This window comes from Pelophylax lessonae, assembly GCF_965119305.1.
Source record: "Pelophylax lessonae genome assembly, chromosome: 5".
In the NCBI taxonomy this organism is placed as follows: domain Eukaryota; kingdom Metazoa; phylum Chordata; class Amphibia; order Anura; family Ranidae; genus Pelophylax; species Pelophylax lessonae.
The window spans coordinates 209,470,752-209,487,876 of NC_138772.1; the positions used below are offsets into that span (position 1 = coordinate 209,470,752).

The 17,125-nt window shown below is 45.4% G+C and overlaps 1 protein-coding gene across 1 annotated transcript in view; it reads left to right on the forward strand.

Annotated features, from left to right (window-relative positions):
• The first annotated feature begins 3,618 nt into the window (after positions 1 to 3,618).
• The window catches only part of LSM5 (LSM5 homolog, U6 small nuclear RNA and mRNA degradation associated), a 34,026-nt gene continuing 20,519 nt past the window's right edge, over positions 3,619 to 17,125 (forward strand). Inside the window, exons 1-3 of the mRNA XM_082258065.1 lie at positions 3,619 to 3,865; positions 3,977 to 4,072; positions 16,446 to 16,473. Of these exons, the coding sequence (XP_082114191.1) occupies positions 3,820 to 3,865; positions 3,977 to 4,072; positions 16,446 to 16,473 (170 nt within the window). The 5' untranslated portion in view covers positions 3,619 to 3,819. The remainder of the gene's footprint in view (positions 3,866 to 3,976; positions 4,073 to 16,445; positions 16,474 to 17,125) is intronic.

Here is a 17,125-nt window from a genome sequence, read left to right on the forward strand (position 1 = left end):
CAGAATGGATCTGTTTGGTGAAGAGAATGGAGTGTCTTAAGGCTAAAATGCACATATAGCTAAGGTACTGAAAATTGTAGGGAATCTAGGAAGAAGACCATTGAAAAAGTGGTTTTAAGAGGTTTTAATGTGGACCTCAAGTAGTGTAGTGCTTAGAATGGTTTGATCTGCACCGTGCAACCATGAGTTCAAATCTAGACAAAGATGAGATAATGAAATAGCTGTACATAATGTGAGTTTGCAAGCGCTTCACAGTGTATGTTATCTGTATGTACTTGATGTAAGTTTTGGAGCCATACAAATGATCCAATCTGTCAGAGTTTTAAAAAAAAACATATCTCTCCCCAACACAACTTAGGTGGAGATGGTCAGACTACAACCTACGGCATAGTGAGATGCATGAATAAGAGAATATGTGCAAGATCCCACTAGACCACAGTGCTGTGTGCGAGTGCTCCGTTCACATAGACATAAGTATGAGAATTTGAGAAGCCGCGATCGCAATTCAGCCTACATCAATGCCGCTGAAGGCGGAATTCACTGTTGCTGTCACGCTGTCCAGTTCGCCACTGCAGGAGTTAATTGAAATGCGGCAAGAAAAAATTGCTGATCGCTGTCATTACTAATAAAAACAACAAAAAAAAGTCCAAAAATCTATGCCATAGTTTGTAAAGGCTATAACTTTTGCGGAAACCAATTAAGATACGCTTTTGGGGTTTTCTTTTTTACCAAAAATATGTAGCAGAATACAAATTGGCCTAAACTGATAACAAATTTGGTTTTTTAAATTTTTTAATTGGGAATGTTTTATAGCAGAAATTAAAAAAAATATTGTTTTTTTTCAAAATTGACGCTTTTTTTATAGCGAAAATCTAAAAACTGCAGAGGTGATCAAATAACACCAAAAGAATGCTCTATTTGTGGGGAAAAAAAAGGACATTATTTGTATTTGTGTACAGTGTCGCACGACCGCACAATTGTTAAAGCAACGCAGTGCCGAATCGCAAAAAAATGGCCTGGTCATTAAGGGGGTAAAACCTTCCGGAGCTGAAGTGGTTAAAGAGGATGTAAACCCACTCTGCAGGCTTGTACTTACAGGTAAGCCTATAATAAGACTTGCCTGTAGGTACTATATCTCCTAAACCTGCCTGGTTTCGGAGATATTCGCACTGCATGCAGCTGGTGATGTCACTGGCGTGTCCTCTCTGAAGGGACGGTATACCTGTCGCCTCTTCAGAGCCCTGTGCCATGGTCTGTGACTCCTGTGTGCCAGTGTTCCGTGAAAAAACCCTACCCATGAAAATTCTCTACCCTCGTCACTTCCTCTGCACCTACGTCATGGAACAGCTGAGCAGCTTACCAGTGCGCATGCTCATAGCTCCGGAGGGTAGGGAATTTTCACGGGGTAGGGTTTTTTTAACGGAACACCGCATAAGCTGTTGCCGCGGGTACATTAAGTCATCTCCGCTGCAACATTAAATCATCTACGCTCCTACCCCTGTAACTTCCCTGATCTCGGCTACTAAATGTAAAAGCGGCGGCGGGTCTATGAAAATATAACTCACGGAGCCGAGATCTCTGTGATTTATATTTTCATACACCAGCCGCTTTTACATTTAGGAGCCAAGCTCAGGGAAGTCACAGGGGTAGGAGCGGAGATGATTTAACCACTTTACCGCTGCTCACTAGAGCTCTACTGTGGCAAAGTGGTTGGATAACGTCTGGCTACGTCGCCAGACATTCCCCTCTCTCAGCGGCACGCACGCGCCGCCGGAGGATCGCTCCCGCTGTGATCAGTCACAGCGGGAGTCGGGCCAGGGGAGGAGCAGCGGCGACCGCCGCTGCTCTTCCCCGATCCTCGGGGAATCGAGTCTGGAGATCCGCCCGCTTGTGTAAACAGAGCGGGCGGATCTCCTAAGTTACAGACAGTGTCAGATTGCAGAGTTTAGCATAGCTGAACCTGCGATCTGCCCCTGTGTCACTCAGTCACCTCCCCCCACACATGTCAGTAAGCACCAGGCATACATTAACCCCTCCCTCTCCAATAAAATTAACCCCTTCCCTGCCAGTGTCATTTTTACAGTAACAGTGCATATTTATAGCACTGATTACTGCAGTAATGTCACTGGTACCCCCAAAAATGTCAGTCAAGGGTCCGATCTGTCCGCCGCAATGTCGCAGATCGCCGCCATTACTCGTTAAAAAAAACCCACCAAAAACGACAGAAATCTTTCCCTTAGTCATACTTGCCAACTGTCCCTTTTTTCCTGGGACAGTCCCTGCAAATAGGAGCGTGTCCCAGGTAATTCATATTGTCCCTGGAAGCGCCTGTTTATCGGGCTGCCCGTAAATGTACGGCAGAAGTAGTGCAACTGAATGTAAGAATTATTCCAACTCTGCTACTTTGGCCTTAAGTTTGAAATTCCCTTTTTAATTTCCTGTAATTCTCTCTATATTGAGTAGACTCTATAATCTGATAAGTAGGCGAGATTAATTATGCAGAGTGGGCGGAGCTTCAGGGAAATGGGTGTGGTAATTGATAGCTGTGCTGGAAAGTGTCCCTGGAAATTTTTTTTAAATGTTGGCAACTATGCCTTAGTTAGTAAACGCAATAACTTTTGCGCAAACCAATCAAAATACGCTTATTGCGATCTTTTTTACCAAAAATATGTAGCAGAAAACAAATTGCTTAAAATAACAAAATTTTGATTTTTACATTTTTGGGGGGGGGGGGGGGGTAATTTCATATAAAAAAATGTGAAAACTATTGTTATTTTTTCTTTCAAAATTGTCGCTATTTTTTTGTTTATATCGCACAAAGTAAAAATTGCACAGGTGATCAAATACCACCAAAAGAAAGCTCTGTTTGTGGGGAAAAAAGGATGTAAATTTCGTTTGGGTACAGCGTTGCATGACTGCGCAATTGTCAGTTAAAGTCGCACAGTGCCGAATCGCAAAAAGTGGCCTGGACGTAAGACAGCAAAATCCTCCGGTGGTAAAGTGGTTAATGTTGCAGCGGAGATTATTTAATGTACCCGGAGTGACGTCATCACGGCAAAGCCAGAGGATGCGAACCTGGAAGACCAGGTGAAGATGGAAGCGTCTGTCAGAGCTGACAGCGCAAGGCTTCGTTCTAAGGGATTTCATAATGTGCTAATATGATGTGCATACATTATGCCTTTACTTTGCAGGGTTTAAATAAATAAATAAAATTGGGCACGGTTTACTTCCTCTTTTACTACTCCTGCAATGATATGAATACACATCACACAGGGCACCATAGCAACCAAAACCTGTGGTGAGCACGTGTAGCTGATCTCATGTCTCAGCCCTGTAATGATATTTAACATATATCGGCTCCGTACTGTGACGAGCGCCTTTACACACTTCACTGTCCTCCCCTAGGTGCTCTCCAGGCCGACACTACACTCGCAAGCACTTCACAACCACCCCGCCCATCCACCATTTTACACAATCTCTAAAAACCGCGTTTTCCGCTTCATTATAGGCTAATATCCTCATGTGACTAATATAAGCCACACCCCCTTAACATCAACATTCTGTCATCATGTGACCAGTTTTATCCACACACCCCAATCCACATGTGATCAATGTTATCCACTCCCCCTAACAGTAGGTCAGGTCGCAGGAATCACATCCGTTTCTGCTCATCAATTGGTATGGTCTGCCAGTCTGAGGCTGCGCACATGTGTGTATCGGCGCTCGATTACGTGCAGTTCACGGAGGCGGATAATTACAAAAGCGAGTAGGAAGCGTTGTGTCTGGGGATCGGTCTGGTGGAGGGAAGTGTTGCTGAACATGGCGGCCAATGCAACCACAAATCCTTCTCAGCTGCTGCCGCTCGGTAATGGTCCCTGGTGTTGGAACTACAAGTTGCAGCGTGGTTGTTGCATTGCTGTCCCCTTTGTTTTATGTCTCCTCAGCTCCTAACCTTGTCTGCTTTTTCTTTTCATAGAGTTGGTGGATAAATGTATAGGATCCCGTATTCACATTGTCATGAAGAGCGATAAAGAAATCGTCGGCACGCTTCTAGGATTTGATGACTTCGTCAGTATCCTTTGTAATAGAAACCTGAACTCCTCCTGTTCACGGCGGTTATGGTTTATGGTCTCGTGCACACGGCAGCTGTCAAGTGCCCATTTACTAGGCGTTTAATCTGGTTTTTCTTGCCCCTAAATGCCCCTTTGTGTTAGCCTAACCGGGAGCTTTTCTAAAACTGGTGCACACAGATTCTGGTGTAGATGTGCGTAGTAACCAATCGGGTTCTAGGTTTGAGGCTGGGTAGGCACTTATGCAAATTGGGTGCAGGTTTCCCCGCATCCAGTTCTCTTGACAGAAGACTGACTGGCTCTCAAAGGAGCCGGTTCACATGTCTCCAGGGCGGCTGCGTAGCGAATTGCACAGGATCCTCTGCATCCTTGGGTGTCCTTTCAGGTCTGAATTCAACCAAAAGTTCGGGCCTGAATCGGAGAACAGGGATACGACAGACTGCTGCTTGGAGCCGCGTCTGCACACAGCGGGAACCCAGGCTTGGTCTAGGGCAGGGCTTCCCAAACTTTTTTGGGCCGAGACCCACTTATGAATACAGATTTTTTTCGGGACCCACTTGATTGTAATTGAATATTGAAATAATAATAATTTTGCATATTTTAAAGGGAGGGGGATGTTGAATTAAAAATATCAATTTACTACTTTTCAATTTATTATTGAATACACTTAATTAATGACAAAGGTCATGGTAAGGGCATGGCACAGGCCATGGCACAGGTGATGGTACAGGCATGGCACAGATGATGGTACAGGTCATGGTACAGGCATGGCACAGGTCATGGCACAGGAGATAGTATAGGCATGGCACAGGTCATGGTAAGGGCATGGAACAGATGATGGTATAGGCATGGCACAGGTCATGGTAAGGGCATGGCACAGGTGATGATACAGGCATGTCACAGGTCATGGTACAGGAGATGGTATAGGCATGGCACAGGTCATGGTAAGGGCATGGTACAGGTCATGGTAAGGGCATGGCACATATGATGGTATAGGCATGGCACAGGTCATGGTAAGGGCATGGCACAGGTGATGATACAGGCATGTCACAGGGCATGGCACAGGTCATGGTAAGGGCATGGCACAGGTCATGGTAAGGGCATGTCACAGGTCATGGCACAGGCATGGCACATATGATGGTATAGGCATGGCACAGGAGATGGTATAGGCATGGCACAGGTGATGGTACAGGCATGGCACAGTATGTACAGGCATGGCACAGTAGGTACAGGCATGGCATAGTTAGTAGGTATAGGCATGGCACTGTATGTACAGGTATGGCATAGTTAGTAGGTACAGGCATGGCACAGTATGTACAGGCATGGCATAGTAGGTACAGGCATGGCACAGTAGGTATAGGCATGGCTAAGTATGTACAGGCATGGCACAGCACTGCTACTTACTGTGCCCGGATTGTTACCCACTGCAGCTCACTGTTCACTTACCTGCTCTCCTGGGCAATGGGCTGGCTCGACTCCTGTCACTCCACACTCCGAGACGTCCATGGCGCGCTGCTCCTCTCTTCGCTCTGACGGCGGCGGGAACCGGCGGGTAGGTGACGGAGTCGGACAGTGACTGACGCATGCACCGGCACCGCCCTCAACCAGAGACGGGACAAGGCCATCCAGCGCCCAGGGCGAAGACACCAAACTGCGCCCCCCCCCCCCCCACAAGATGTAGGAGCATAATGTTTTAGCAATATAAAAAAAATAATAAATAAAATTGAGCACTAATTGGCACACTTAGGCCCTAAGCATACATTCCCTTTCCAAGCCAAATATTTCCACAAACAAATATTCTCCCTCCTCCCAGTACACATCTCTCCCTGCTGAAATCTCCCTCCCAGCACCAATCCCCCCCCCCCCCCCATCCTCTCTAAACTCAAAGCCTCTCTCTTCCCAAATGTTCCCTGCTAGCACAACTATCCCTACTCAAAAAAGCAGCGTTAGCACACATTCTCAGCCCTCAAATTTCCTCTCCAAGCACAAATTCTCCCCTCTCCAAATCCCCCCTCCCAGCACAAATCTTCTCCTCCACGAAATATCCCCTCTTAGCACAAATACCCATCAAGTTTCCTACTAGCACAAATCCTCTCCCCCAAATCCCCCCCCCCCCCCCCCAAAAAAAAATGTTTTTCCTTCTTGCACAAATCCCCTATCCTAGCACAAATCCTCTTCCCCCCCATCTCCCCAGCACATATCCCCCCTCCTAGCACAAATCCTCTTCCCCCAACCCCACAAGTCCCCCCTCCTGGCACAAATCCTCCCCCCATCCCCCCAAAATCATCCTCCTAGTACCCGCCCCCCCCCAAATTTCCCCTCCTAGAACAAATCTTACCCGTCAAATCCTCCCCCCCATCAAAAATTTCCCCCTAGCACAAATACCCCCCATCATTCCTACTGGCACAACCCCCCCCCCCCCCAAATACCCCTTTTTCACAGCCCTAAGACTTTCTGTTCTGGCACGAATCCCCCCACCCCATCCCAATAATCTCTTCAAGGACACCCCCCTCCCCCCAGCACGAATCACCCCTCCTAGCACCCTCCCCCCAATTCCCCTGCTAGAAAAAAATCTTATCCTGTCACCTCTCAAATTCCCCATCCCAGCACATCCCCCCCCCCCCCCCCCCATATCGATCCCACCTAGAAGTAATCATCTTCTCCCCACCCCTCCCAGTATACAAATACTTTTTGGGGGGGGGGGGGGGAGAATAAGAGAATTTGTACTAGGAGGGGTGGGGAGAAGATGATTACTTCTAGTTGGGATCGATATGGGAGGGAGGGGGGGGGGTGATTGTGCTGTTATGGGGGGAATTTGGGAGGTGACATGATTAGATTTGTGCCCCCAGTGCAGTTCTCCCTCCAGCACCAGCAGGCAGACCTCAGATACAGCGCGGCACATCGATCCGTGATTCTCCTCTTCTGAGGCTCCTCCTCCTATTCATATGTCAGAGCGGAGGAGGAGCCTAGGAGAAGACAATTCAAACCTTTGCACGGACAGCTCGGGAGAGATGCGGCTGCAGAAGGGGAGAAGATTGCGGCTCAGGAAAGACACTGGATGTCAGATCATCGGGACTATACAGAGTTTGTTACCCGCCCCCTTTCCACATTGTTTGCTGGGAGGAGAGGGCGGGTAACAAACTCTGTATATTCCCGATCTGACATCCAGTGTCCTTCCTGAGCCGTCCCTCCCACCCACCCCTTGTACCGGCCCTGCCCCGCCCCCAACGATGTCACAGCCGGGAACCCCACCCCCTCCCCCATAGCCAGCAATACGTCCAGCGCCCCTAGTGGGCTTTTAAATGGTAATTTTTTTTTTTTTCACTGCTCAACTGACTTTTCCAACGCTGTCGGCGACCCACACAGATGCGGCTCGCGACCCACCAGTGGGTCGCGACCCACAGTTTGGGAAGTCCTGGTCTAGGGCAGTGATGGGGGACCTTGCCATCCCAGATGTTGTGGAACTACATTTCCCATAATGCTCATGCACTCTGCAGTGTAGTTGAGCATCATAGGAAATAGGAGTTCCAAAACATCTGGGGTGCCAAGGTTTAGGGATGCACCGATCCGACTTTTTTGGACCTGATACCGATATCTGGCGTTGTACTCTGCCTGTGAGTCGGATCTTTACAGGAAGTAGCAGCTCCCATACTACTACTGCACCTAGTAAGGGATGGCTGAGCCGTTACCAAGCAAAAACCGGATCTGCCAGTGGATCGGTCAATGTTACCGATCCATCTAAAATGGCCATATTGGCGCCGATATCTGATCCGTATATTGGATCGGTGCATCCTTACCAAGGTTGGCCATCACTTGTCTAGGGTCTCCCTGAGGCCGGTTTAAAATCATCTGAGTTCAGTTGAACTCGCATGATTTTTAAACCGGCATTTTCATTCCGACTTTTTCGGGGGCGATTTCACAGACCTCTGTGCAGGTTCCTGCACAGATGTCTATTTAAGTGCCCCCCCCCCCCCCCCCGAAGTTGCCAAAAGTAGTACAGAAACTATTGAGAATCGGTGCGGTGCTGCAAAATCGGTGTCCCACCGATTCAGGCAGTGCCATTGCCGGCAGTTGGCTCCGATTTAACATGTCAAATTGGACCAATGGGAACGTGAGCTTATTGTCAAAGTTTAAAGGGAAACTCCAGTCAAAAATAATTTTTCCTATTAATAGTATGGTAAATATCTTTGATATTCTTTTTCTGGCTAGCTGCTTGTGTATCTTAGAAAGTCTTATCTAAACTAGACAAATGGCTTCTTCCTGTTCTTTACCAACAACGCTATCTCCCTTTATCTGAATTTTGTAAGCTGTATTTCATTTCCTGAAAAGGTTGTTGGCTTTCTTAGACAGGCATGCCCAGCCCCACCCCCATCCCTCCTATTCTTTACACTCTCCTTCTGTCTTCATTGCCTCGAGAGAGAGAGAGAGAGAGAGAGAGAGAGAGAGAGAGAGATTTTTGAAAGTTTAGAAGGATACAGATCAATTTCTATTCCTCATTACATGTGAGTAATGAGGTTTAGGCTCCGTTTCCACTAATGCGACTTATCATATGACTTTGGACGTGCATGACAAGTCACAGCCTATTGATTTCAATGGCGCCTGTTCCCATTTATGCGACATTGAAAACGTGCCTGCACTACTTTGATGCAACTTTGATTCAGAGAGAGTAAGTTGGATCAAAGCTGCACTGTCACTGATTTTCAAAGTCGCATGGATGGAACAGGTGCCATTGAAATTAATGGGCTGTGACTTGTCATGCGACTTTGTGTGTCCAAGTCTCATGACAAGTCGCACTAGTGGAAACATAGACTTCGTGTTATGCCTGTACTATGATCATTGTAGACTGTGAGCTAAGACCCCAGAGCACTTTCAGGTACACTGACCCCCGTCCAGCTCTCTTCTGCTATGGTAGTCTTCATTCACAGCCCGGCACAGCTATACTGTATATGTGGGGTCCGTTCACGCTGCAAAAGGTGTGTTGAGTGCAGGTAAGCACAAAATAATTGCGTTCTTGGAACGTGTTTGGCAGGAGAGCCAAACTTGTGCTGGCCAGCTGCTTTGCCTCTGCATTGAGACCCGTAGCATTGGGCTGACATGTGGTTACCATGTGTTGCCTTGGGGAAAAAAAAGGCTTGCTTTATGAACCTATAACTCTTTTTTTTTTTTCTTATAGGTCCTTGCATTGGCATGTATTGAAAAACATGTGCCACTGCATAATCTGTTATGAATGGAGCTGGAAACCCTCAGGATACAGCATTGGGAACATGTTACATGGTCCTCCCTAAAAACAGTGGATCTACAACAGGGAAAGTGTGTTGTTTTTTTTTTCCTTTTTTATTTAACCACTTGCTGACCGCCCGCCGCAGGCTGGCTTGCTCGGCTGCACGAAACGACGTAGCGCACGCAGTGCTGGGGGGCTCTAGGCAGTGGGGATGCTGATTCATGGGACTGGTGGCTGAAATTGCCGTTGGGTACCCACGATCACTCTCCGCTGAGATAGGACGGTCAGCTGCTGTAAAGACAGCCGACCATTCTTCTCTCTGAAATGATTACAGAGTGCCTGTGTCCTATATAGGATCACAGGTCTCTTTGGTAATTTCACAAGTCCCACCCCCATACAGTTAGAAAAAACTCCCCTAGGCTCACACTTAACCCTTGTAATCACCCCTAGGTTAACCCCTTCCCTGCCAGTATCATTATTAACAGTGCATATCTTTAGTACTGATTACTGTAGTAATGTCACTAAATAAAATGCCAGTTAGGGGTCCGATCTTTCCGCTGCAATGTCGCAGTTCCGCAAAAAATCGCAGATTGCTGCAATTACTAGTAAAAAAAAAAATAAATAAATAAAAGTGACCTAAATCTTTCCCCTAGTTTGTAGATGCGATAACTTTTGCGCAAAGCAATCAAAATACGCTTATTGCATGTTTTTTTTATTTTATTTTTTTTACCAAAAATATGTAGCAGAAAACAAATTTGCCTAAAAGGATAAAATTACGTTTTTTTTTTTTTTTTTTTTTTTTTTTTTGCTATATAGCAAAATGCGGGAAAAAAAAAATATAGTCCAGAACTGGTTAATAAAGGAATTGCTAGAAAAACTAGTATACTGTCTACTACTCCCTTTTTACACTTTTTTTGGTGAATGGGTAGGCCATACTCATTCACATTGGGGGGTAGGATCTGGGGGCCCCCTTGTTAAGTTTGGTTGGCCTTCATAATGGTCCTCTAATATGATGGGTGGTCACCATGACCAGTTTGGATACCTAGGAGAGGTGTGGGACCAAGTGTGACTTTTACACTAGTTAGAGGTTCTCACCCCTGGATTGAACAGTGAACATGTAATGACGTGGATGCCATTCAATGCAGTAGTCTTCCAAACAACCTGTCCCTAAAAAAAAAAAAAAAAAAAAAAAAAAAAAAAAATTAACTGAAAATTGCAGCGCTCTTGTATATTCATAATGCACCAAATGTACACATCAGGGTAATGGTACCCAAAGGAAGTCCATAAAAGTCCAACTGTGACCATCCCTTATTCAAAATTTTGGAGTCACTCACCCGAAAATGAAAAAAGCTCTGTATACCTGTGAAGATACCTGAATGGGTCTCCAGAAGGGCCTGTTACCGTTGAGTGCGTCTTTCACCAGCATACCATGAAAAAAAGTTAACAGAAAAAGATTCATAGTGCAGTATGTTATCTGGATATTTGAAAAGCAAATAGGAATAGGGCACCCTTTTTTTTTTTTTTTTTTAAGCCCGTGGTGTGTGAAACCCACTCAAAAGCGGTGCATAAAAAAGTGCACACACGCAAACGTGAGACACACAAAAAGTGCACTAGGCGTACACATGGCCCTCCTCTGAAAAGGAAGGGCCCTGACCCTGATCCCCCGGGGCGCAAGACTCCTGACATGGACTGAGGTACTCATTATGGCCTGCCCAGCCGAAGCCAGGCAGACCCCGTTCTCCAGGGGGACTGCCGAAACAGCCCACCCCAAGTACTAGGTGGGGCTCCCCCGAAGGTAGACCCCATGAGAGGGCGATCTAAGCCAGAAGGCCATATCCACCCCCTCCCAAGACGTTCAGGGCAGGCCCGAGGACCTACGCTGTACTAATCGTGCAAGTGACAACCAAAAAGACAAATGTGAACACACAACAAAGAAAAAGAGTGGAGAAGTGCAGGTAGTGTCAAGGTGCAAAACCTTGACAGGCCCCTCGGCCAGGAATAAAAAATTCCTCTGGTCCTGGCCAAAAGGCCCGTCCCAAGAGGCAGGTGCAGAAAAAAGTGTGTGTGGTGCAGTGACCAAGGTGCCAAAAATTCAAGGTGAGCTGCCCCTCACCAGTGAGGATTACGGCACCCCTGGGTTGCCACCCCAGGGGCACATACACCACGGGCTTCTTTTGGTCTCGGCCCCCTGCCAGCCCCGGTGTAGCCCATCCCAAATAGGAGGTTTGGAACGTAGACATCTTAGGGAGAGCCTGCCTTTAACTGGGGACAATCCTTTTGCAAGGCCAGATTCAACCCAGGAGGAAAGGCCCTCCCACTGTCATCCACATTCCTTACCATTTACATCCAGGAGCAGTACTAACCGGCTGAGGACTTCCGGCTTTCTCGCTCCCTTCAAACTGATGGGGGCGGATCCCATTCAAATTGGGAGGCAACGGACCCATCTGGCTTTCTCTGACAGTGCCTACTTCCCAGTCCCCCAGTTTCGACTGGAGCGCCCTGGTTCATTTCAGCCCCTGTCGATGCTAACCATCAAGGTCCATACCAACTGATAAGAACATATACTACACTTGATCTTAGCCAGGAATAGGGCACCCGTGATGTAAGCAAACATATAATTTCGGTGCTTCACGCCATCCTCCTAAAGGTAAAAAACACTCACTTGTGAAATGCCGCCACGAACTCCGCTCGTGGCGGCGTGACGTCACGTGAGTAGTACCCATCAACGTGTTTCCAGTCAGTGCTCATCCTCAGGGGCTTCTGTCCTTTTTTTTTTTTTTTCCCTTTATTGCTAGCAGCAATTTGCTATATATTTGCGCTGATCTTTGATACTTTAAATTCAGGGATCAGGACAAGCATTCCTTGGCTGCTGTAACCAGGAAAGCAGCTGATTTAAGCCCCACACACACATCCAAATGCGCACCTAGGGGGGTGCACGTGTATGTAGATAACAAGAGTGCCACAAAGGTTTTTAAAGTGTCTCCTGTAAGCAGTTCTAGGTATCAGTTTTCCACCATTTCATCGGCACATTACATTTTATAGTTTGACAAGTTTGGTATCTATTTACTCCATCTCCATTTACAGGTTTGTATCACAGATGGTAATCTTGTTTCCACAACTCCCTCCCAATACCATTCTATTCAGACACCAAGGAGATGAGGGTGGGTTGGAACTCTGAGCTTTTCTCCTCCTTAAAAGGTAGGGGGAAGCATGCTCAGTTGACTGTCCTAAAAACAAGATTACTGGGTAAGGGTAGTCAGAGAGCTGTGAGAACCAAGCAATTGGCGGCGTTCGATTGCTTGGTTCCTAGTGTTAGAGGTGCCGGGGGACAGATCAGACTGATGCTGCTTCCACCTAGGTATGTATGATTCTTAAAACTCTATACATTTTTTTAAAGGATGTTTGCTTTTTTAAAAAAAAAAAAGTAAATATTTTCAGCTGCCCATGCCACCGTAATCCATTTTCATTCTGTAAAATCAACACTAAGGCTCCATTCACACCTGGGCGTTTTTGAGCATTTTTCAGCTCCAAAAACGCTCAAAAAAAAGTTCCAAAAAGTAAAACCCCATTAATTTAAATGGCCCCTGTTCACATCTGAGCGTTTTAACGCCTGAAGCAAAACAAAATGCCTGTAGCTGAAAAAAGTACATGAGCTTCTTTTTGGGCTGATTACCAGCAATTTTGATAGATGTCAATGCCTGCCTCTAAAAACGCCTGAAAATCGTGGTAAAAACGATACGCTCAAGTGTGAATGTAGTCTAAAGTCTACTAGGAAACCAAAACTTCAGAAAAGTGTCATGACCATCTGTGTGGTAAATTTTTGGTGCATTGCGCTTGAGGTGTGTTACTATTGAACCCAGTAGAACTTCAACGTCCCGCACCTAAACACACAGGTTTGAACAAGGCTTCAATCTCCAGGTCGTATGCAGCTCCCTTTCTTCTCCGACCTCCACTAATTTTAAGATCTAGTGGCATTATGGAGGTCTGCAAGAGGAACCAGTGGGAGCTGCGTAGAGCCTAGAAAACCAACACTACTGGAAGTCCTGCTTCCTAGCAAACTTCAAGTGTGGTGTTTTATTTATTTTTTTATAGCATTGGAGCAGAGTTCAGCAACAGAAAAGGTAGGTAATATACTGTTTTTTTTCTTTTACAGATATATCTTTGTTGATTTATGTTTGGTATAGGGAACGGGCTTTTATATTGCTGTTGAATCTGCTTTTGAGTGTATTACTCTCATACTGCCTCTAGAGGGTACTTTTTGCCATCTTTTGAAATTAATGTAGGGTTTGTGTCTGTGGCACTACTATATGTCCCTATATTCTAGTGGATTTAGGTTTTAAGGCTTAATGGTATTGTGAAAATTGGTAATTGCAAAACTGTTGTTGCCATTTTTTGTTTTTATGTTGTAGTTTTTGCAAGCTTTACCTGTCCTTTTGCATTGTAGCATTATTCAGTGACTAAGGAAAAATCCACCTGTTTGGTATGTAAGATCTAACTCCCTAATGCTCATTTGACAGGGTCAGCTGGCCTACCCAAATCATAAGTGTTTGGTTATGTCAATTAGGTGCTGGTATGTTTTTGTCATAGGACAAGATATTTTTTTTTTTTTTTGGGCAGACTAATGCTGGCCATACATGTCTAGATTTTCAATTGAGAATATTCATACAAATTTGTCTGAAAATTCTTTACACATTTCATAAATGTCGTTTAGATTTTAACATTCAATAGCAAAGTGTAATTTCTGAACGAAAATCACATATGCTGCCTGAAAATCCGAGAAGTTTTCCTTTCTGCCCCTTAAATTTTCCCATCACTGCGGTGGAAAACAACCACTGCTTTGACCCCAGTAACAATTAGAAAATCAAACGAATGTTCTTAAATTTAAGTTTTCAATTGAAAATCAATACATTTATGGTCAGCATAAGGCTAGGTTCACACTGCTGAGATATGATTTTGATCTGGCTTTCAGTGCGGTTATGTAGTGCTACTTGGATGCAATTTTGATAAGGCTTGAATATTCAATGGGGCCAAAATGGCACTGGAATCGCACCAGAGTAGTACAGGAGCCTTTTCCAAAATCACCCCATGCTGAGTCACATTGATGTGAACGGACCCCATTGAAAACCATGTGATTTCCCTTGTCGTTCTCTGAGAATCAAGTCGCAGTTGAAATCGCACTGGTGTGACCCAGACAAGTATGTTTGGATTAGGGGATTTATTTTAGGCTCATCCACACTGTTAATATTTTATTTTACTCCACTGCATTGTGAAAATGCATCCAATACACTTTAAATGGGCCCTCAATGTGCCAGTGCACAATATCCTGTACAAAACATTCACATTGTGGAGTTAGAGTATAGGTGTGGTGGTGTTTTTTTTTTTTTTAAATCTATCACTGTATGTGTTGCAGTACCATTCAAAATGAGTAGCAGCACATGTGTACAGGGAGCTATTTTATGTTGGGGTAACATGCATTATCACAATGCATAGATGTGAATCTGCTCCTATGTTTAGGTATTTAAAATGTAAAGTCGTGTGTTTTTTTTTTTTTTTTTTTTTTTTTTTTATTAAACTATTATACTTGCCTCCTCTGTGCAATCTTAGCACAGGGAAGCTCTGATCCTCTGCTTCTCGTGTCCCTGGCTGAAGCTACTGGCCCTTCCCTCCTGTTGAGTGCCCCCACAGCAAGCCACTTGCTATGGAGGCACCTGAGTTGAGCTGCCCTTCGGCCCCGCCCCCTCTCTCTACTGATTGGCTAACTGAGTTTGACAGCAGTGGGATCCAATGGTGCCATTGCTGTATCTCAGCCAATTGGGAGAGAGAGAGTCCCGGAAGGCCAAGGCACCCGTAGACATTGCTGGATAGAGAGGGGGCTTAGGTAAGGCTAAGGGTGGCTGCTGCACACAGAAGGCTTTTTATCTTGATGCATAGAATGTGTTAAGATCAAAAATTTTCTGACTTTACAACCCCTTTAACCGGTTGCCGACCGCCGCACGACTATATACTGCGGCGGTCAGCCCCGGCCAGGCAGAGTGACGTATTGATACGTCACTCGCCTGTCACTGACTTGCGAGCCTATTGCGGGCGGACGCGCCCCCGCCGAGGCTCGTTCACAGACAAGTCAGTGCGTGTGTCCGGCGGACTCGATGTCCGCCGGTCACACTACGATCGCTCCTGTGAAGGGAGAAAGGCGGAGCGGCTTATGTAAACAAGCCGCCCGTCATTCTCCCTGGTGTAAAAATGAAGATCTACTATGTAGAACCGTTGATCTTTGCTTTTACACCAATAGCCATGTCCCTGCACAGTTAGAAACACGCCCCTAGGACACACTTAACCCCTCCCTGTCCAATAAAGTTAACCCCTTCCCTGCCAGTGTCATTTTTTTCAGTAACAGTACATATATATAGCACTGATTACTGCAGTAATGTCACTGGTACCCCCAAAAGTGTCAAAAATGTCAGTCAAGGGTCCGATCTGTCCGCCGCAATGTCGCAGTACCGCAAAAAAAAATCGCAGATCGCCGCCATTACTCGTTAAAAAAAAAAACACCAAAAATGACAAAAATCTTTCCCTTTGTTAGTAAACACGATAACTTTTGCGCAAACCAATCAAAATACGCTTTTTGCGATTTTTTTTTTTTACCAAACATATGTAGCGTAAAACAATTTGGCCGAAAATGTTAAATTTTGATTTTTACATTTTTTTGGGGGGGAATTTCATATAAAAAAAAGTGAAAAATATTGTTATTTTTGCAAAAATTACGCTCTTTTTTTGTTTATAGCGCATGATCAAAAAATCGCACAGGTGATCAAATACCACCAAAAGAAAGCTCTGTTTGTGGGAAAAAAAGGACGTGAAATTCGTTTAGGTACAGCGTCGCACGACCGCGCAATTGTCCGTCAAAGTCACGCAGTAAAAAATCGCAAAAAAAACCCTGGTCTTTTAGCAGCCAAATCCTCCGGGGCTTAAGTGGTTAAGGCAATCTAGCAATCGGGCTAACCAATTCATTTTTAACTAGTGGTGACGTGACAATAAAATGACTACAGCTTGGAATTTATATACGAAGCGCATACTACCTTGTGTACTTGCTACATTTGCCTGTTGTTTTTTTTATTTTTTATTTTTCTGGTTTCATCCTTTACTCTGCATTCCAGATATGGTCCTAGAGGATGTCACTGAATTGTAAGTATATTGTATAATTGAAAGGAAACATTTTATCCTGGAGAATAAAATGGTGGTTGTTTGAGTTATGTTGCATTATATTTGTGCATTTTTTAAATTGAAAACCTGTAGGATAAAATACACTTTAATGAGTGTTAGAGCACACAATAATACTACCACATGCCTGTGGAAACCTCAACATGTAACAAATAAAATGTGTGATATCATTGCTTCCTTAGATCAAAGTGATCCTTGTCAGGTTTTTCCTAATCCAGTCATACTGCAGCTACTTTTCCTGTATGTCTGAGTGCGTATTAGGGATCGGTCGATATCCTTTTTCCCCAGTCGTCTTCCAGGACAGCCCTTGAGAGATGGAGCTCCTCCTACCAGACCGGAAACACATTGCCATCAGCTCTTAAAAGGCGGTCCCTCAGGCACCTGGTCAGTTTTTTGTGTTTCCTCACTCCGAGGAGACATGTTGCCAGGAGGAACCACCTTAGAGGGCTGGATGAGCTCCATTGCTCAGGACTGTCCGGGAAGACACCGCAACAGCCTGGGACCCTCACCTTGCAGCAGGAGCAGCCATGGCCTCGGGTTCCCTCCACAGACGATGGAGTTCCCCGCTCCCCACTCTCTCCAGGGCCCGGCGAGGGAGAGGGCAGTGATGACCGCA